Source organism: Corella eumyota, chromosome 6 (genome assembly GCF_963082875.1).
Source record: "Corella eumyota chromosome 6, kaCorEumy4.1, whole genome shotgun sequence".
NCBI classification, from domain to species: Eukaryota; Metazoa; Chordata; class Ascidiacea; order Phlebobranchia; family Corellidae; genus Corella; species Corella eumyota.
In genome coordinates, this window is record NC_137495.1 from 5,001,215 (window position 1) to 5,023,003 (window position 21,789).

The 21,789-nt window shown below is 28.0% G+C and overlaps 4 protein-coding genes across 4 annotated transcripts; 2 read left to right on the forward strand and 2 right to left on the reverse strand.

The window, feature by feature from the left end:
- Positions 1–1,370: 1,370 nt before the first annotated feature.
- LOC145755700 (uncharacterized) lies at positions 1,371–9,953 on the reverse strand. Its single transcript, XM_082571950.1, has 16 exons — positions 9,832–9,953; positions 9,340–9,558; positions 8,944–9,109; positions 8,679–8,829; positions 8,227–8,349; positions 5,235–5,454; positions 4,482–5,097; positions 4,058–4,293; positions 3,725–3,893; positions 3,417–3,567; positions 3,133–3,252; positions 2,780–2,969; positions 2,280–2,609; positions 1,992–2,126; positions 1,533–1,784; positions 1,371–1,386 (listed from the first exon to the last, which is right to left on the reverse strand). Exons 1-13 carry the CDS (start codon positions 9,914–9,916, stop codon positions 2,287–2,289), a joined length of 2,769 nt encoding a protein of 922 aa, XP_082428076.1. The 5' UTR covers positions 9,917–9,953; the 3' UTR covers positions 1,371–1,386; positions 1,533–1,784; positions 1,992–2,126; positions 2,280–2,286.
- Positions 6,229–8,057, forward strand: LOC145755210 (alkaline ceramidase-like). Its single transcript, XM_082571439.1, has 6 exons — positions 6,229–6,327; positions 6,455–6,575; positions 6,885–7,026; positions 7,228–7,365; positions 7,541–7,678; positions 7,892–8,057. Exons 1-6 carry the CDS (start codon positions 6,229–6,231, stop codon positions 8,055–8,057), a joined length of 804 nt encoding a protein of 267 aa, XP_082427565.1.
- Positions 9,954–10,334: 381 nt separating the features above from the next.
- On the forward strand, positions 10,335–12,889 carry LOC145755983 (caspase-3-like). Its single transcript, XM_082572202.1, has 8 exons — positions 10,335–10,622; positions 10,684–10,750; positions 10,820–10,976; positions 11,115–11,250; positions 11,321–11,508; positions 11,640–11,829; positions 11,948–12,045; positions 12,498–12,889. Exons 1-8 carry the CDS (start codon positions 10,604–10,606, stop codon positions 12,621–12,623), a joined length of 981 nt encoding a protein of 326 aa, XP_082428328.1. The 5' UTR covers positions 10,335–10,603; the 3' UTR covers positions 12,624–12,889.
- Positions 12,862–20,791, reverse strand: LOC145755982 (alpha-(1,6)-fucosyltransferase-like). Its single transcript, XM_082572201.1, has 10 exons — positions 20,582–20,791; positions 20,310–20,414; positions 19,854–19,957; positions 18,979–19,159; positions 18,619–18,727; positions 17,789–18,023; positions 16,901–17,147; positions 15,566–15,760; positions 15,061–15,211; positions 12,862–14,213 (listed from the first exon to the last, which is right to left on the reverse strand). Exons 1-10 carry the CDS (start codon positions 20,671–20,673, stop codon positions 13,884–13,886), a joined length of 1,749 nt encoding a protein of 582 aa, XP_082428327.1. The 5' UTR covers positions 20,674–20,791; the 3' UTR covers positions 12,862–13,883.
- Between the last annotated feature and the right edge of the window lie 998 nt (positions 20,792–21,789).

Sequence of the window (21,789 nt, forward strand, 5' to 3'; positions counted from 1 at the left end):
AGTTTACTTTTATGTTTTAGCACAAAAGAGTAGAGGAAATAGAAAAAAAAGTAACATAGCATATCCCTTAACAAAATGCTTTAATTTACTATTTGGTTGTTAAAAAAATAATAAACTATTCTGTTACTGTTTTTAGAAAGAAATTGAAATGAAAGACATTAAACTAAAACTACAAGAGACGAATTTACTTCTAGTAATAAATACATTGTTTTAACTTAACTGTTTTAAAAACATAACTTTAATTAACTTACATAATTACTTAACAATTATTTTGTTAATATTTTTTAACTATTGTCTTTTAGGTAAAAAAAGCTAATCGAATCACATTATTCCCTTTTTTTAGAAACAAAAGGAAACAGAAATAAAGAAAAAGTTAGAGAAAGACGTAGCATTGGTAAAAAAGTTTAACTTAAATAAAATATTTATAAAGTAATGTAATTTGAAACCCAGTTTTTTATACCCTTTTTTCGTGATTGTTTTTAGAAAAAAATTGAAGTGCAGCAGATGCAAACGAAACTACAAGAGCAGAGCTTACTTCTTGTACAAAATAAATTGGTTTTGTTTGACTAATTCAAATATATATATTTAATTAACTTAAATGGTCACCTGGTACAAAGTATAGTCCCCATCCTTAAGCTAAGGGAGTTGCAACAAATTTGCTTCAGTTTGGTCCAAAAAAAAAAATTGCAAATTATTTGACAAATTTATTATTTTAATATCCTTTTCAGGTGAAAGTTTGCCAAATCACATTATTCTTCTTTTTTAGAAACAAAAGGAAAAAGAAATGAAGAAAAAAATAGAGACAGATGCAGCATTGGTAAAAATATTCAAATATTAATCTTTTTAAATTAATGTAATTTAAATTTCTTTTTTTCACAGCATTCTAAGAAAACATTAGAGATGGAAAAAGAACTAAAAGCAGAAAAAGTAAGGAGTAAAGTTTTTATAATTATCATGATTTAAAATCTTTGCACAAAAATGACATCTACATTTTTTGCAGAAGAAAAAAACAGATTTGAACAGAAATCTGAAATTGAAAGACAACGAGGTAATGTATAAAATAAATATCTTTAACACACAAATATATTAACACTAAAAAATGTATTTTTAGAATAAGAAGCTGACAAAATATTTTGAACAGGTAAAAAATAAATTATTTTTTTAACTAACTTTGGCCAAGTTAATATATAAATTGTTTTTTTTTTAGATAAACAAAGAAGTTACACAAGAAAAACAACTGGTATGTTATAAATTTACATTTGTCCCTTTAATAAAACTACAGTACCTTATTTATATTTCAGCTAGAGAAAAAGGCATTACAACTGGCAACGGATGTATGTTGTATTATTGTTTTTTTTTTATCAGTAGAGGCATATTTAAAGAATCCTGAAATTCAAAAAAAAAAAATCACTTTATTATTTTTAGAAACAACGTATTCTGAAAAAATATCAGGAGCTGGTAACACTTATTAATCTCTTTTGACATTTAACGAATCAAACTAAAAAAAATATTGATTTTAACCCCTGTTTTACCAGTTCATTTTATAATTCCTAATTTTTAACTTTAGAAAGAAACAACAAAGATTAAGAATCAACACATTAGTGAGGTGGCCCAAAATCTGAATTGTGCTATATGTACAGAGCTGTTCACCAATGCCACTATTCTAAACTGTCGTCACACTTTCTGCCGTAGCTGCATCATAACGTGGTCCAAACGACAAAGAAGTTGCCCGATTTGTCGAATACCGATTACCTCTCTGGGAAATTCAATAGATGTCGACAAAGCTATTAATTCAATAAAGAAAGTTGGAATTGATACTTATTAATTTTTAGGTTCTTATTATTTTTGTGACCAAAGTCGTGTTGTTAAATTTTTTTCACTAAGATTTATAACTTATTGTGTACTTGCTTTAATATGTGAACAAACTATGTTTTTTTCTGTTCTCTATTTACTACATTGTATATTTAATTTTTTCTATATGAGCTGATTACCTTAAAAAACACATATTTTTCTTTTTTTCGCACTTTTGCTTTATAAAAGATTACCACCTGCATCTTTTTACTATTGTAGCTCAAAAGTAACAGACAGCCAAGGCAATCTCGTAAAAGTTTAAAACTTTTTTCGGTCTATTTAAAAAAAAGGAAATTGTAGCAAAAAAGGCAAAAAACTATAGAAATTAAATTAACTTATTTTTAAAGATTTGTTTACACTTAAATATAAACACATATTATAAAAAATCGAAGTATATTTATCAGATAAAAAACCTAAAAAAAATGTACCTAAAAACTACAGGCGAGCCCAGCTTGGCAGATTACTCTCAAATGACCACCAGGGTGAGATATATTTGTGGGAATGTAAATGCATCAGCAGCTGCGGTGATTCAGAAAATGGTTGGGTGCAAACCCTGCAAAAAGGGTCATGACCTTCGTTCTTTTTATTTAAGCGAATAAGTTCAGCATCTCTTAGTCGGGCTACATCTTTAACAGCAACGTGACAAACACCACCCAGCTGGAATCGGGCCTCACCCCAAGCAGTGTGGTTGTAAAGTGGGTCATTGAAAATTGGGTAACCGAGATATTGTAAATGTACCCTTATTTGGTGAGTGCGTCCTATAACAAAAGCCATGACAAATAACAAAAACCATGATAATTAGCAAAAACCATGATGAATAAAAAATAGTAAAGTTGGGTAAAAACTTTTTAAAAAAATATTTTCATACACACTAATTCTACTACAAGCCCCACTTATTTGTATTCACATCTTATGTATGAATATTTACCGGTATATAAATGGCACTCGACTAAACTAGAGTTTTCCTTGTGACGAAGCAGGCGGAAAACGGATCGACATTCCTTCCCAGTTGAATGCACTTGCATAAAACCTAAACCTGTCTCACGTAAACGAGCTTTGCATTCGATTTCCCTTTCTGGAAACTTTCCTGCAACTTCGGCAATATACACCTTTTCAACCTAATAAAAAAAATTGTTTTTTTAGATCATCAAATTCAAATGACAGGACTTACTTGTCAAATGACAAAACCCAATGAATTTAACTTAAGTGCATGTCATTATATCAAATTTTTTCTTTTGGATAAAATCACTCTTTAGATAACTCTTTGTTTTAATATTTTACCTTTTTCCAATTGTCGTTGTGTAAGCAGTTTGTTAAAAAGGATTTGTTTTTTGCTAAAATAAGAACACCAGAAGTCATTTTGTCGATTCGATGAACAAGAAGAATCTTATCTTTTCTTTTCTAAACAAAAATTCAAGTACTATATCTTTTTTCGTTCGAAAATCATAAAACCAGCCAAAATTTAAGGGTTTAACAAAGAACATGTGCATTTAATACAAAAAGCATGGATTTAAAAACTATTAATTCAATAAAAATAATTTTTATTTACAAATTATATTATTTACATGATTTAAAATATGCATGGCATTGTTGCTTAGGTAAAGACCAGACATAGTAACTGGTAAACAACATGGTTTGTTAACAACCAAACAATCACCATCTTCATGGATAATTTTAATCGGTTGTGCAGATACTGGCTTTTCGTGTCTGTGAAAACTAAACAAATGGTTGTTTTTGTAAAAAAAAATCATAACTTTAAAAAATAGTTTATCGGTTTTTGTACACTTATATTTATTTTTGCATTGTGTTTAAAATCACATTACATAGGTGTAAAAACCTTTTAACCCAGAAAAACATTTTTATAGAAACTTACCAATAAACCAATTGGTCGTTATCATTAGGTAACATTTCCATTTCTTTTACAGACTTAATTGGTTTTCCATTTAAAAAATATCGACCCATTTCGCATTCTTTTTGCAAATCCAAGTCACACTGAGGATTATGATCATTGCGCATTTGTTTCCAACTTTTTCCATTTGCCTCTATATTAAAGAAAGCACTTGATAGTATTTGTATTTGGTAAAAAAACAGCTAATAGCAGGTTACCTGCAACACGAGCTAATCTAAATAATTCATTTTTTTCTGATTTAAAATTTATGAATCCATTTTTAAATAACTTTATGTAAAAGAAATGCAAGATACTTACTAAAAATATGAAGTCTGCAAGCTGCATAACTTGGCTTTACTTTTCTATAACCATTTTCAATATATTGACTAGGAGCTTCTGGCAAAATCGGGTCATCAGTACTTTTAATGACATGTCTTTCAAGCATGGAAAGTTCATTGTCATCATGTTTTAAAAATGAAAATTGCGAGAGCAGTCTTCTTTTTAAAGATTTTGATGTATTTAAATTATTAAACAAGTAATTTGGTCTTACATGCCTACTACAACAAGACATTGATTAAATAAAAAGTTGGTCTGCCTAATGTAACAAAACATTAAAATTAATTAAGAACAGTTCCGTAAATACTCTACAAGATACAATATAAAATAACTTTTAACATAAAAAAATTAGTAGTGCTTAAGTTTTTTACCAGGAAAATTATTGTTGAAAAATGTTTAATTTGTATTAATATTGTTTTTGTCTAAATCACACCATTCTGGCATATCTGTCTCGAAGTTCCAGTCAGTTCCTTTATACTTATAAGCATGTAAACACATTGTTAAACTATTTGGTAGTGGATCTGGCAATGGACTAAGACATTCCTCACAATCTGGTGCAAAATGTAAATTTTTTACACAAATATTTATTTGTTCATTGTCTTCTGTTGTTTTATTTTTTGTTTCAGTTTGTTTAATTTTTTCTGCTTCAAAATTGTCGATATTATTAAATATTTGCTGTTCAATGTTATCTGAATCGATTTTTCCTAAATTGTTATTTGGTGGAATTATATTAGATCGATTACCTGTAATGTCATCTACTTTTTGTTTATCTGATACAACAGTTTCAACTACATTTAACAGATTTTCGGTTGAAGTTTTTTGCTTCGATTTAATTTTGTTTCTCCGCTCTGTCTCCTTGTTTTGATACTGACTCGTAATTTCATCGGAGATTTCTTGTAAGTCTCTTGAACATTTTCCATGCCGAAACCTTTCTTCACCCCAAGCTTCATGATTGTATACTGGGTCATTTAAGATTGGAAAACCAAGATATTGTAAATGCACCCGAATTTGGTGGGTTCGTCCTAAAGTGAAAAAATAATTTTAAATTAAATAATAAACATATTAAAAATATATAATATTTATTACATTAACTCATAACCTTTTGGTAAATTAAGCTTACATATATTGGCCTAATTAATTAAATCAAAATTAAACTAACCTGTTTTTGGCCTACATAGCACTATACTGGTTTTTCCATTTGTTGACAATCTTTCAAACTCGGTGTAAGCTTCTTTTGAGGTAAAATTGTTGATTTCCCATGCCACTGCATAGCCCAACTTAGGATTGAAAATGGTTACTGGTTGATTGCAAGAAATTAGTTTGTTATCGCTTTTCGAAGGAAATTCTCCTGCTACTTTACATAGGTATTCTTTTTGAACCTATAAAATAAATTAAATAATGTTAGATATTTCTAGTTTTTTAATGGTTTTTGAAAAAAAAAATCTTAGGAAAAAAAAAAAGTTTTTTTTTATAAGAAAAAAACAGTAGTTGCTTTGACATACAATATGCAGTTGTCTGTATGAAGTTAATTATTAACATAAACCAAAAATAAATGCAGTTAAAGGTGCAAATTCACTGCATTTAAATCATCAGTTAAAAATATATTTAATTAGTAATTAATCAAGCTACGCATGTGTTTGTTACAATAATTTCGTGATTAAAAGTAATAAATCATAATCGTGTTTACGTAATAGTGAAGCAAATTTTCTTAAAATTTTAAAATTTATGTCCCATATGTTTTAAGCAGAAAATGACATGGACTCATTTCATAGAATCTGTGTTGGTTATTATAAAAAAATAAAGCAGTTCAGGAAGAATTTTACGATAATCATGCATAACCAAACAGATGGTTTCCTGTGACTTGGTATATTGATAGTTTATTATATGCACAGCAATATAAACAATTAGTTAAAGACTGCTTTACTGGAAATGCTATTTTATCATTTAACCAATTATGTCTAGCAAGAAAAATAAATTGTATTTTATAAACTCTTAATTTGCTTTTTTGTTTTGTAGAGCTTTATTTTTTGATAGGCACTTTAAAAGGATTATTTAAGATAGGTTTTTAGTATAAGTATATATAAAAGTTAGACGCTTTTTTGATTTTTTAAATCACAAACTATCAACTTTTTTTTTAATTTTACAAAAATTAAATGAAACTGCCCGAGTCGTTTCAATATGAGTCATCAGAAATCGACTGGTGCGAGTCAAATTACGTAGTTTCAAGATACATTATAGAATTTTGGAACACGGTGAGATTTACCAAAAATTAATTACAATTTCATTAGTAACTACTAATCTAAATTATGAATAATTTTGAATGTTTCTAAAATTTAACTTGCATAAAAATAAAAAATATTTGAATTTTTTGTTTTGCAGATGAGCAGCTTTTCAATGTTATTACTTCCAATTTTACTATCCTATTTATATAAAGATTATTCAAAACACACCCCCCATTGTCGCCAACTAAATATTATGTGGTTTGTTTTTGTAATTGTAGGTAAGTTAAAAAATGATCTGTTAATATAAATTTTATTTTGAGTTTTAAAGCAACATATAATACCAATGCAAGCGCTTGACCTATTAAAATGGTCGAAGTAAAATACTGTTATAAATATTTTAAAATTTTATATAAAAATTTCATGGCTTTAAAAGTAAATCATTATTTTCTTATAACCCAAACTTAGGCTTGGTATGGCAAATTGTAAATTCTATCTAAACTGAACTAGCAACAAACTATTTATAATTAATTAGTTGGTATTAAACTAACCCAGTTACTTTAAAATAATGCCAATTATTCACAATTTAGGTCTTGGTTCAATATATTTTCATGCAACACTTAGTTTAAGCGGTCAATTAGCTGATGAAATAGGAATGATTTGGATGAGCTCTAGTGTTGTTACATTTTGGTGGCAGCCAAGATATTTGCCAATATTTTTTCAAAAAAACAGGTAGGTTAATATTTTTGAGCCTTTTAACAGCTGGGTTTTATAAAAACAATTTTTTTTTTATGTAGAATAAAAATAATAGGCCTATAAATTTAAAATTAGTTTTTTTTAAAATACACAGGATATTAATAATACCAGGATTTATAACATTTATTTTGGTTATAATTGTTAAATCAATTTTCAATATTTGTTTATATTTTTCAGGTTAATATTTCAGTTAATTATGCTTTCAATTTCCATATCTGTTACACTTATGTCATTGGTGAGACCCGAAATTAATCATTTTTGCTTTTTTACTCTTTCTGTGCCTACATTCTTCTGGTTAAAGGAAGAAATGAAAAGGTAAAAAAAAACAAATTTAAAATAAATCAGAAATGATTTTTTTCTTGTTTAACTGCATCAATAAAACTTTTGTTATATTAAAATACCTTTAAATTTTAAGAAAAAAAAGATCATTTATAAAAAGGTTAAATTTATGCGAAATTTTAACATTTTACCTTTTTTAACTTTTTTCTAGAAATCGATTACCTGAACTAACACAACTTTGTAAAAAAAGTGGATATTATATTGCAGCGGCTGTTCTATGCTGGGTGTCGGACCGCTTTTTCTGTTCAGTTTGCTTAAATCTAAACTTTCCTTATTTTCATGCAGTATGGTAAGTAATGTCGCTAAGTTTAGCACCTTTAAACTGTTAAATCTAATTGCATTTTTACCAACCTCACAGTTCTTACAATAATGCATTGCCCCTTTAATAATATTTCTATTCCCTATTTTTTTTGTAAATATAATCCAGAATTAAAAATGATTTTTTGGTTTAGTTGTGTAATTAAAACTAAAATTTAAATACACCTAATTTTTTTATGTTTAGGCATGTTCTTATAACGATTGGGGTGTGTCACGGTATCTCGTGTTTTTCGTGCATTTACGCTTTAGACACTTTACCCCACAAACAACCCCAGCTTGTGTTATGGAGAAAAGGGAATTTTCCTAATTTGATAGGAATTTGGATCGTTCGATTTAAAATAACTGATTGACGTCTCTACTTTTTTAAACATAATCGTTTTAGTTACAGTTTTTCTTTGATAATTTAGATGCACTTTAAAAAATAAAAATTACCTCATGGTCTATTCAACAACCTTTGTTTTATATTGACATTTTTTAAATTTGAGTCTGAGAAAAAACTAAAGATGTAACAGTACTTACCTTTCTGTCGGCAATTTCTTTTGTCACTTTGTTTGCAATTTGTTTGCTTTTGGCAAATATTACTATACCAGATGTAAGCCTGTCAATTCGATGACAAAGAAAAATGTCTTTGTAGCCGAAATCCTAAAAGTTAATTGATTAAATACAATTACTTAAATTTATAAATTGTGATTTATTTTGTTGCCAACCATATTTTTTGGTCAGAACACCTGGTTTTCCAAAAGTGAGGTCCTGGGTCGATTCCTGTTGCTTTCCTGCTTTAGCGGCCTTAAGTCAGGTGCTTTAAACTGTATGAACTTCTGCTGAGCCAACACTTCGTCAGCAGCCCATTTATCATGCAATTATAACCGTTATAATTCCAAACTGTCATAGGCAACTCAAGACCGGGTTACTTTATATTTTGGTTATGTCGACCTTCCCACATCAAGGATAAATAAAATTATGAATTTTACCTTTGCCAATATAAATATAAGAGTGTTATTTCTATATCTTCCGCAAGGGTGAATGGGAATGCTTGAAGGTTTGTTGACAACTAGAAACTGATCATCATCCACTAAAATCTCTATTTTTGTATCAGCGACTGCATATTCATGGCGATGAACACTAAAAATTACTTCAACAATAAAATAAAAATCAAAAGGCCTACTGAAAGCACTTATTTCTTTAAAAACAGATACTTATTTAACAAAGTAAACATTTTAAAATATTAAAATTTACCGAACAGTGACCATTGAGTTTTCTGTGAAGCGAACGTTAAGAGATTTTACATTTTTCTTATTAATCAGCAAATTTCCTGTTTTTGCAGCTTCTTCATAAAATTCTATAGGGTATCTTCGAAATTCTTTTGTGTAAACTTCGCGCAGTGTTTTTCCCAACCATCTGCCTATTAAGATTTACAAATACAAAAACATAGTTAGGTTAATTGTTTATATACGCTTAGCAAGAAGCTATTACACAAGATAAATACTACTTAGGCTACAAAATATTCTGTATACGGAAATGGCTTTAATTTTAACACAAAATTAGGTTGAGCTAAACAACATAATCCAATTTTTAAAAATAAATAGCTGATGAAAACATTTTTTTAATATTAAATTGTTAACATGAATATACCTTTAGCAAATGTGTTGTACTCAAAGTAATAAGGCCATACTTTCCGTAGCCCTTGTTCAAAATAATATTGAGTCTCATTGTAAATATCTTTTTCAAGCATTGGCTGTTTGGCATATAACATATGAAGCGGTATTTCTTTATTGCCAGAATCGTCGTTCTTAAGTTTTTTAGATTTTTTGGCACTTGCATTGTCAGATATTTTGCGTTTTGAAGCTGTATCTAGAAAGATTTTCAAATTTAAATAATACGTTAACAAATGGGATTTCCAAACAAGAGGTAACAAAAACAGGGGTTATAACAAAATGTGCCCAAAAAATGTAAATCCAAATGTAAACGAAATTGTTAATAAATATCTTAAAGAGATAAGGAAATAAAATAATTCCATCAAACCACTAAATAAAAGAAATATTAAAGTTATAGCTTAACAACAAATCGCTAAGTGTTATGAGCGTCAAAATTGGTGTGATGTTTCGTATTATTTAACCAACTTACTTGGCGAAAATTCGGAACTTTTGGAAACTGAAACTTGTTTCATAGTTTCGCTCGTAATATTTGATTTCACACTATTAATATCCATTTTGTTTTAAGCCCAGGCAAGACAGTTTGATTAAAAACGTACGAACTTAAATGTAAACATGTTTCCACGTGCGTTACCGAGGCATATAAAAGCATTCAAGCGCGTAAGCCGTTTGTCCCTTATTTAATCCAAAAAAATGTTAAAAATTTAAACAACTTTCGCTTCCTTAACGAAAGTAAAAATAAATACAAACACAAAAAAACACTTACAATTTATTTGAACTGCGGGATATAGCAGCATCAAATTTAACATGCAAATAAATAAACTCATTGAACAAACTGGGATTTTCCCATAAGGTACCTTGTTGTTTTGAAAATTACTTTGGAATGTTTGCTATTTGGAGGAGGTGGTTTCTCGCGTAAGTTCATTGTGCTTACCTATCCACCAACGTATTACAGGATTTAGATGATGAACTATTTTTGAAAAAAAAGTTTTCCTCGCTTACTTAGTCTGTTGGTAGACTTCGTTGTTGGTTGTTCTGCTTGGTCTGTTATTAATAAATGTTTATTTCTCGCAAAATTCCTTGCTAGATTTCTTTATTCCATAAGCATTCAGGATAAAATGTTTTTGTGAAATTTTTATAATAAAATATTAGTTAAAATAATCTTTTATCACAGGAAAGTTTTGTTAAAACATACTAGATCAGTATTTTTAGATTAAAGGCCATTGGAATTATTTTCAAGAAGAATGGCCACACCACCTGCAGGTATGCATAATTAAATAGGCAAAGTTTAAAACCCAAATTCACTTTTTGTTTTGTTTAATAGGTAATCTTTTTCAAAAGTCAGACGTAGACACAGAGCAAAATTCCAATGATGAGAAAAATCTGTCAAAGTAAGATGAGATATATATGAAAAATTTTAGGAAATTGTTTCTTAATATTTGCATGTTGTATTTTGACAGTGTAAATGTTAGAGATTCTTCAACAATACTTGAAGATGAACATGACAATAAGCCTGGAGGTGATCATTGTCTACATAGTTTGATAGGTGATGGTTTCGACTATAAAATGAACCACAATGAAGCAGGATGCTTTCTTATTATTTGCAACGATGAATTTGTAAATATAAACTCTTAAAATCAGCGATTGTGGAAAAAGATTTTTCTACAATAATTTATGCACCATTTTTAACAAATTAATATATACCAGTTGCCATTTTTAGTAATAATAGGCATTTTCATAAATTATTTTTTATAGAATAATAAGAAATTGGGCTCTCGTAATTCTGCAAAGGACTTAAAATACCTGAAGGAGATTGCACTAAAATTTGGGTTTTGTTACAAAATCTTACAAAACGAAACAAAGCAAGCCATTACAGAATTTGTAGAAGCAGGTAGATGCTAAAAACTGAAAATTGTAATAAAAATTGATGCATTTCAAACTCAGCTTTTATTTTTACACAGTTACTCAACATTCACATGACGGTTACAACTGTTTTTTCTGTGTCATTCTCACTCATGGTGCAATGATCGACTCTGAAGAGGTTCTCTGTGTCAGAGATGGTCATTTAAAATTGAAAGATATAACTGACCTGTTTAATGCTGATAAGTGCCAGACATTAGCCAATAAACCCAAATGCTTTTTCATTCAAGTAAGATTATGTTTAATTTGTATTTAAAGATCCTAAAACTACCATTACAGTATTTTATTGTATTTAAAATTGTCTTTTTAAACATGCATATCAGGGTACCAAAATAAACCTACCTTACCTATATTTTTAAGGCTTGCCGTGGCGGAAAAAAAGAAAATGACATTGCTGCACCTTTGCCCCATTCCAATCTTGAGATAGTTGAATCCGATGCTGACGGTGCGATTTTTGATGATTCACCAGAAGATAAAATGGAAATGGATTCTGCTAATTATTATATTCCAAGGGATGCTGACTTTTTGATTGCCTACTCAACACCAACAGGTTTCTTGTTATTTTTTAATATTTACTGAAAAAATGAAGACACAATTTGAACAGCAAAAAATAAAGCAAAAGATTAAACTACACAACCCAATTAATCTTTTTTTTTATTTAAATTTAGGTCATTCTGCGTTCAGAAATGAAAGGTATGGTTCCTGGTTTATAGAGGCAATGCACTATTGCTTTTTAAAATATGGAGACAGTCTCAGCTTAGGGCAGGTTTGTATAAATTTAACATGACTCAAATCTAGTCAAAAATTACTATATGTTAATACATTTAAAGGAAGTTGTAAGCTTGTTTTTTTTGAAAAAAACAAGACAATTGAAATTAATTAATCATCAAATTTTTGAAAAAAATGACCTTACTTTACCACATACATACACAATAGATCACAGTTTCGTTATTTATAACAAAGAACTACTTAAGTTTCATAACTATGTCGTGCTATACAATCAATTTTTACATATATTTACCCATCATAACAGCTGTAAATTTAGTTTATAAATTTCATACACTATTACGTTTTATAGCGGCCCAATATATACAGTGCAGGACTATAAATGCCTATTATATATTGTGTTGCCCTATTTAAAACTGCCCCGTTAAAGTGGAAATATGTCTTTATACCCATACAGAAGTAGCTAACCTTTTTTTTGTTTTTTTTAAACAGATCATGACGAAAGTGAATATGACAGTAGCAAAGTTAAGTGAAGTTGATAAAGGTGAAGTCTACATGCAAATACCATCCATGGTCAACCAGCTAAGAGGCGATGTGCACCTGAAAATGGTTAAATAAACAGAATACTTGCACTTTGTAAATACATCAGATAGCACTAGAAATGATTAACATTTATACCTGCACTTTGTAAATACATCAGATAGCACTAGAAATGATTAACATTTACTTACCACAACATTTCAATTTTTAGTTCATCCATTTGTACACATATATGTAGCACTTATTAATTTTTAATTTTTTTAGATTAGTGTTGTATATATATTGCCTTAATTGCCTGTAATATTTGAAATTTGTATGTTTAAAAATAAAATGATTTATCGCGAATATAATATATATTTATTAAAGTGAAGTCGTTCAGCATAAAACAAAAAATAGCTTTTACCTAAAATTTAAACTATTTTAGCGTTGTACTAATACAAAATTTTTAAAAAAATTCAAAATTTGGAAAAATTTATGTTTGTTTAAACATAAATGATAATGATGAAATTAAAGTACATACAGATATAAATTCTACAATAAAAAATATTATTTGACATTCTTTTACATCGACACATCGGGTCAAATACAACAGAACAATTTTGCATAATGGTAACATTTAAAATAAAGAGAATTCTAGAATAAACATCAATATTGACTTAATATGTTAGTTGAAGTTGGCATTATAACATTTGAAGAGCGATTATAAATTATAGTACGGAAAGCTATATTATTTGCCACAGAATTACCTTTATTAGTAAAATGAAGAAAAATCTTTTTAAAAATCGTTTTTTTTTTTAAATCTTTTTAAAAATCTTTTTAAAAAATTTTTAAAAATTGTTAACAATGAAATAGTACTTACTTTAAAGAAGCCCTGTAAAAGCATTTACTTAACTAGTATTAACATGACTTGAATTTTTACATACAAAGTTTGAAAGAAATTTAGGCAAAAAATTAAAATTTTTGCACAGTAAATAACAGTTGAAGAACTGATCACAGATAACATATTTAAAGATAAGTAATTGTATGGCATTTTAAAATAACAAAAAAAAGGTTTAAAAATCAAAATTGAAGAATACAGGAGGCACGTCGAAGAAATAAATGGAACATTTGAAGTTTTAAAAACTGCAGTAAAATGGTAAAAAAATCATTTCTAGCTCTGTAAAAACTGCTTGCGCCAATACATAAAAAAAATTAATCTAAGCATAAAAAAATATAAGTTATATATGTAACAAAACTTGAGTAGTGATTCATTTGCTTGGTAGACACCCCTGTAGAAATGCCAGATACTGCATTTTGCTCACCCCAATGTCAAAGGATTAGAAAAAAAGCTTCAAAGTTTCACGTCTTGTTAGAATCGGCTTCAGAATAAGTCGGGTATTTAACATAAGGATAAATTTCCCTAGTTTTATATGATGGGTAAAGACCATTTTTTCTGGTCCGCTTATTGGTACCTTTAGAGAAACCATCCCAATGGTTACCAGCAATGCCAACAATATCACCAACTTTTAGGTCAATTTCGTTACTGTTTGGTTTGGCAATGTGGTTAAACACAGCAACTTGTTCATGCCCTGTTTGTCCACCATAATAATAAACATCATCAAGAGAGTGATACAGGGACGAGGCGTCGGGGTGAAGACTTTGCATCAACTCATATGCAACTCTGCAAACCTACACTCCAAAAATTAAAAACAATTTCTTTGGTAAGCATTTTATTTTTTGTTTTTATTTTTTTTAAATTATTTTTTATCTTCGTACTTTAAATAAAATTCTGCATCATAACATAATTTTTTTCAGAATTGAAAAGCTTTTTTGAATTCAATATATTAATTTATAAATTTTATTTCAATGGGTACATATCATAAATTTATAGTCTTTGGCCTAACTTGGTTGACAATTTTTTTTTTAATCAAACAAAACACTGACACTATACCTTCAGTTAAACCAACTAGTCTGCAAACTTTATGATGTTTTGCTCGCTATGCTTTTCTGTATAACATATAAATGTACTTTCACTAATTTATTCAACTGTCTTGGCCTATCTATTCAACTGTCTTCTTACCTGATTTAATATAAAATATTTTAAATTAAAAAAAAACAATTGAAGAATTTAAAAAAAATTGTGGTCACGTATATTGTCCGGCTCTAGACAAAACAACGTGCCATTTACTATAGGAGAGAATTCGTAATTGGTAGGTTATAATTCTCTCGCACCATAATCCAGACGAGCGAACTTAGAAGATCCTAGTGTAATTATGTTTTGCCTAAAACCGGACAACATACGCAAACCTAAAATTTCTTTATCAAAAAAATACCAATAATATCAAAATAAAAAACTGGTATTTACTTTTGATTAAAAAAAAAAACTTAAACAATTAGGTGTTTAATCCAAAGTAATAAACAAGTATTAACAAAAAATAAATATTTAATTCAATTTAAAAACTCACTTGTAAAATCTAATAAAAAATAATAATATATTTTCTATCTTATGACATGCAAAAAAACGGTCAGTATTTACCTGTGAAGAAAAGGTGCAAACAAGATAATTGCACTTGGACAACATTTGAATATCAATGATCACACCTCTTAAACTTGCTTTTGTATATCTACTTGATAAACCTGCAGATTGAGAGATGGCAATATCGCTGATGAAGATGTAGTCGGGATACCTATGACAGATTAAAAATAATAAAAATGGTGTAAAATATATTAATGTTTGTTTTTAAAATTGTATATATACTTAAAAAAAGCATAGCTTTGTGTAAGGAACTGATCAATACCAGTTTTATATTTTAAAAACATTAGTCTTTGCTTTAAATACATTTAGTTAATGATTGTAAATTATAATTATAAAGTAGAATATGTAGGAATATACTGATTCAACTAAAATTATCATATCAAATTATTTTTGTCTAAATTTACTTATAATGTTTAGATTAGACATACATCCAAATACACTTTTATAAAAATTCAAACACTTTTAATTATTAAACAAGTCAATAAAATGACCAAATTGTTGTAACCTTTTCCTGGCATCAGGCAACACAGTCGCATCATCAGTAGCCAGATAAACTCTTCTCTCAACTTTACCGAAATTTTTTTCCTTCATCATTCTTAAATCATATTTATCAAACCAATCAGCCACGTGTTTCATATATTCACTTATGTCGTGGTAGGCTGCTTCAGTGCCTACTTTATCTGTACGGCGAACTTGAATTCTAAATATAAATAAAAAGTTTTCATGTTAAGATTTTGATTGCTTCTATATTTTGTTTTCAAGGAAATAAAAGTAAGAAAAATATGCAATTCATTTGGATACTAAAAGTTGAATTTTTATTGTCATTTTCACTTTTGTAATTTTGTTTTTAAATGTTAATTTATTGAAAAGGAAACTACTCAAGTTTTTAAAATAATGTTTTTTAACGGAGTTAGTATCTTATTGCCTGATGCATTTAAAACCTTATAATTCCTAATTATTCCAATATAATTTAAAGAATAAAGGCAATTTAAAAATCAATATGCCAATTTTAAATATCACCAAACTAATTATATTCCTCATAAGATTGAAAGCAAATAGCTTCAATCAATCAACAAACTGTAATTTGTAAAAAGTCCCATACTTTAGAAAATCTGGGCTTTTAACATTTAAGGAAGTTATTATAACACTAATGAGGCCAAACTAACAAAACAATTTCAAAACCAAATTTTTGACAGTTTATACTTAGTTAAAAGATAATCAATTTATGTCGGCTGTATATTACCATAGTCCTACAGCAATTTAATAGTATACATATTATATATAATATGTTATATTAAGATGGCTTGGTGTGGTGTACTATTAACAGTATTTTTACAAAATTTAATATTTCCTGACCCTAAGAATTGCTAAAAGACAATTTAAATAATTCATGCATACATCACCAATTAGTTCTATTTTCGTGCCTTGTTATTTAAAATTATTCTTAACCAGATTGTATCTTTCTGCACAAGGGATTAAACGATTTGTTTAAATTATTTAAAGATGTATTATGTTTACTAAAGATGTATTTCAAATCTTTTGTAGCACACATTTACTAAATTTATGTGGTAGCCTATACATATCTTTAAAAAATCGATCCAAAGGCTTTTTATTGTAGCTTTATTTGGATTATTTATTTGCCAGCCCTATAGACTGCATTGTAATTGTCTTAATATGGTTATAACTTGAAACCTATATGTGTCCGTCAATGATAACTTACATGCACTTCATAAATGGCACTTCCAATTTAAAGGACGAATAAATTGAACCTACATCATATATTTATATCATCTATTAGGATCTATTTTATAGAAATATACAAAAAGTTTACATATCTCACCCAACAATTGGTTTTGAAAGATCCAATTCTTTTTCAACTTGTTCGAAATCAGTTTGCAGCCACTCTTGCGGCCTCAAAAGATAACTCATAAACTGTCCGACCCACCAGACTGACGGGTTGCCATGCAAGCGGACTAAATCGGACGCAATGTCCTCGGGAATGCCTAGAGGGAGATAGGGTGGTGGTTTGACTAGACCGTCAACAATTGGAAGGAGAACAACTTTTTTGTCAGACGTTTCTACTTCACCTAAGTAAGAAAATTTTTTTTACATTTTGAAGTGTTAATAAATTTTATGAGGAAACTACATATTGTGTGGAAAATAAAACATTATTTAATTTTTTTAAATGTCATCCACGTAATTTAATTTAATAAGAATTTGCTTGTTGAATTAGTTTCAGTTTCTGAGAACGTCCAAAATTTGTAATTCAAAACCGACAATGGAATGAAAATGTAATCGAGTTTACATAAAAATTAATAATTTATTTAGAAAATTATTAAAATTTAATTTTAAAAATTTCAAGTTTACATTATAAATAGGAATTTTATAGTAGAATTGTTTTAATATTAATAGAAAATTTTGTAATTTTATGCTTATAATATAACAAGCATATCAAAGATAAACAAATATTTAAATTACTTTTTGAAACCTTATTTAAAATTTAACAAGTAGTTGTTAATATTAAACAAACTTATGTTAACTAATGACCTATAACGCTTAAAGACTTGGCGGCAATGCAAACACATGAGCATAGACCCTATCTAAATAAATAGGCCTATCTTAAAAGCGACAAAAAAATATTTCGAAAAACTGTTTCAACAATTTAACAAGGCAAAATTTTTATAAAAGTACTAAAATAAATTTCAAATTTTTTTTTGAAAAAATTTACCGTTCCACTGGACATGAGATTCAGAATTTTTCTTGCAAGTTTCGCTGGCTGGTAGGAAAACTGATTCCCATCCATCCCTGTTGTATCTCCAGTTGTCAGAGTTGATTATAAGGGTTCTTTTCGTGCCGTAAGCAACCATAAAACAGTAAGTAAGGTGGTGAATTTGGCACCCAAAACCACAACCTTTGTTCAACATACAGACGAGTTTTTTCGCGCTATTACAATCGGTTGGATTCTGTAGAACATCAAAATAAAATTGAAAATTGATACGAGATTAAAGCAGTGTTCTTTTGTTATGGTGTTTTAATTGTTTCAATAATGTTTTTCACATTTTAAAACAACGTACATTATCACTTGACCGTTGACATACTATAACAACACCGTTACTACAAAACATTTTAGGTAAAAATATAAACACAACATCATTAAATATTAATAAATGCCGAAGTCATAATAATACTACGAATATTTTAATAATGTATTGAATGGCTTAATTTAATACTCTAATCCTAAAAAGATAAAGATAGTTTTTTTTTATTAATAACACGTATAAGGTCAATGCCTTTTATTCGAAGGCCAAATTTAATTTAATCCAATAATAGTAGACCACAATCTGGCCGAACAATGGCACAAATAAATTATTATTAGAAGGTCAAAAATAGTAATTATGACTTAATGTCTGGCGTTAGTTTTTGCGCCAAAAATTGAACAACTGGAAAAAAAGAAAAAATTAACACATATAGAACTTTTTAAACAAGATACAATTTAATTAATAAAAGTTTGTTATAATTTAATGTGCTAAAATGAAGAACAGTATAGCCAACACATACCTGTAAATGTAAAATTCTTTTTCGTACAAGATTTCTTAATCTGCTCGCTTCCTCCTTTTGCCATTCCATATTATCTTGGTTTAAATCTTCAACATCTATAAGGGCTGATCTAATAAAAAAATTATATATGAATATCTAAAAAAGTATTAGCAAGCATGTTTAATAATTCAACAAAATAAAATAACAAGTAAAAAACAATTTTTTTTGTAAAGTCATTATGACCTTTTTTTTATTTACAGAATATAAACATTTGAAAGTACAATATATATAATATTAAAATTATTTTAAATATTGCTACACCTTTATTACAAAACAACACCAAAAATCAATAACAATAAATTTTAAATTTAAAAAGCCTACTTTTGTTGGTCGCCCAGACTGGATAAAGTATCATCAATGTCATTCGATAAAGATGGATTGTCATGTTTTAGCTGAGTTAGTTTTGTTTCGATTGAATACCACAATTCTCTGACATCATCAGACACAACTTTTAACAACACTCCATGGTTAACTGTGGGTTCATTGGAAGAAGTTGGCAAACCTTAAAAAAAAAATTTAAAATATTTTTTTAAATTAAAGTAAAAATAACATTTGAATACCTACAGTTAATGTTTTACACGCAGTTAAATAGAACTGGGAATTAGGTTAAATGTCATATTTATAACACAAAAATATTTTACAAAATGCATTAAAAATGTTATTTTTAATAAAGCTGTTAGAACCTAATTAAAAAAATGCCAAAATTACAAAGTTTGTAACACAAATATATAAGTATATATACTAAAACTTGGAAATCCAAACATTGCCATTCTCCTACTATATAAATAGTTGTTAAGGTGTTCTAGATATCAAGTATGTGTAATAGGATATGCATGACCAGCCAATAAAAATAAAACTTTAGAAATTTTGAATGCCAAAATATACATGAAAAGAGCACACACTTAAACTTGTTTTTTTTAAAAGAAGGCTATTCAAAATAGATCAAGCACAACCCTATATAATATTTGGTTACATGCTTTACTTTATTTTTAAAACAACTGTTTACCACTAAGGTTAGTTAAACTTTTCTCTTAAATTTTGAAACTACTTTTTACTAATAATTTTTAATCAAAAAAAAAATAATTTTACGAAAATTAAAAACTGTTTAAAAATCTTATAAATACTGATAGTAAAACAATTGCACAAAAAATTGTAAATAAATTTAATTTATAATTTGATTTATTAGGTTGTCATACCATTGGGCTGTAATAATTTCCTGCCGGTGATACAAGCTTCTAATTTTTTTTGAATTATATCAACACTTGATTGATCAGAACCTACAGAAATTTCCTTGTTACCACTAAAAATTAAAATTAACCAAAATTATTAATAAAATATTGCTATCAATTATTTTCAAATTGGAATTATTTTATCAAAAAAAAAAAGTTGGGTATTTATAAAATCTAGAATATGAGCATAGTTGTTTAAATATTAAACTTTACACAGTCTCCCAAGAGAATTATTTTGTGACATATTTAACAGATTTAAAACAATTAGAAAAAACTGTTTGAGCCTTTCCTTTTATCTGACACCTTACAAAATTTTAAAAAATAAAAAAGGCTTAATTACTAAAAAAATGGAACTAAAATAGTTTTATAAACAATTTTTTTAGACGGTTTTTAATTGTTTGTACAGTTTTATATTGGGCCTACTTTAGTTTTGAAATCATGTTGCTTAATTTTTGATTATGTGACTGAAGTTCTTCCATAGTTTGCAAAGCACTGTCCAGTTGACTTCTTATGTCTTTGTCCGAAGACCTGTAAAACAACTCAATTTTAACAAAAAAATACATGAAACTGGGAAAAATACGTTTTTTGATATCTAAAAATCCGAAAGTTTAAAATTTAATAATATAATAAAAAATGCCTATATAATTATTATGTAAGTGGTTATGTTATTGATTTACAAACAACTATGCACTTACATTGATTCACTGGCCATGTAATGCAAGAGTACAACGCACCAAATTACTGCAACCGTTACAAAAATAACCTCGCAAATTCTCGATCGTCGCATTTTGATTTATGATGATCTGCCAATTAACGTCCGGTATTGTAATTCAAATTAACGTTACGTCTGTCTGTAGGTTGTTACCAAGGTGCATTATACGACTTATAATCGTCCCTAGACCCGTCTGCTTTATGTAAAACAAAATAATGTTAGGACGAGGACGATGATTAAAAACGAACTGACGACTACATTTTTAGTACAATAGATTTTTACACAATCAGACAATGTTTGCCTGTTATTTAAAAACCTAAATCATTTCTATAATTTAACTTTAAGTATCTTAAACTATATATATTTTAAAAGAACATTTATTGTTTAAACAAGTCAACAACTCATTCAGGTATTCCTCAGATCGACTCGAAAATCAAAATAAACAAACAGTAACGTGTGTCGGATACTTAACAACATACGAGTCGACCTTTGCCTTTTTCTTTTTTTTGCCCTGCTTGACTGAGCAACGGTTTATAAAATTTTTAAGAATTTTAAACCCTATATGTTCAGTAACTAAGCTGGCTATGCTCATTAAAAAAAAATATGCTGTAAAAATATTTAAGCAATAATACTTACGTACTATTACACGTTGTCCAGTTTACCTGCATAACGTTAATACGTAGCTCACGCAATGGCAAAAAAAAGAATCTTAAGCTCCAATACCCACTACATCTTTTTTATTTTTTATTATATTTGGTTTTTCGCACATTGATAAAAGTAAATAATAAATATGATATACAATTTATATTACAACAATGCGACGGGAAAAAATGACAAAATCAATTTTATGATTTAAAACAAGCCAAAAGTATTAATGTTTACATAAAGATTTTAAGTATGTTATGGCATAGTCACCAAACCCAACATCGTTGATCTTTTACCCACTAAAGTTATAAGACCTTAGTTTATTAACCAGTTATAGTCCAATCACTAAAAATGTTAATAATAAGTACACTACTTTTTACCTAAGACTTTTTGACACCGTTGGCTTTTTACAAACAAAAAGTGGCATCCAACCAACATTAGCATTCTGACAATTATATTTTAAACATAGAAAGTACATAAACATAAGCAATAATTTAAATATAATTTGTGTTTTTAAACTGCAATTTATTTATGGTGTAATTTTTA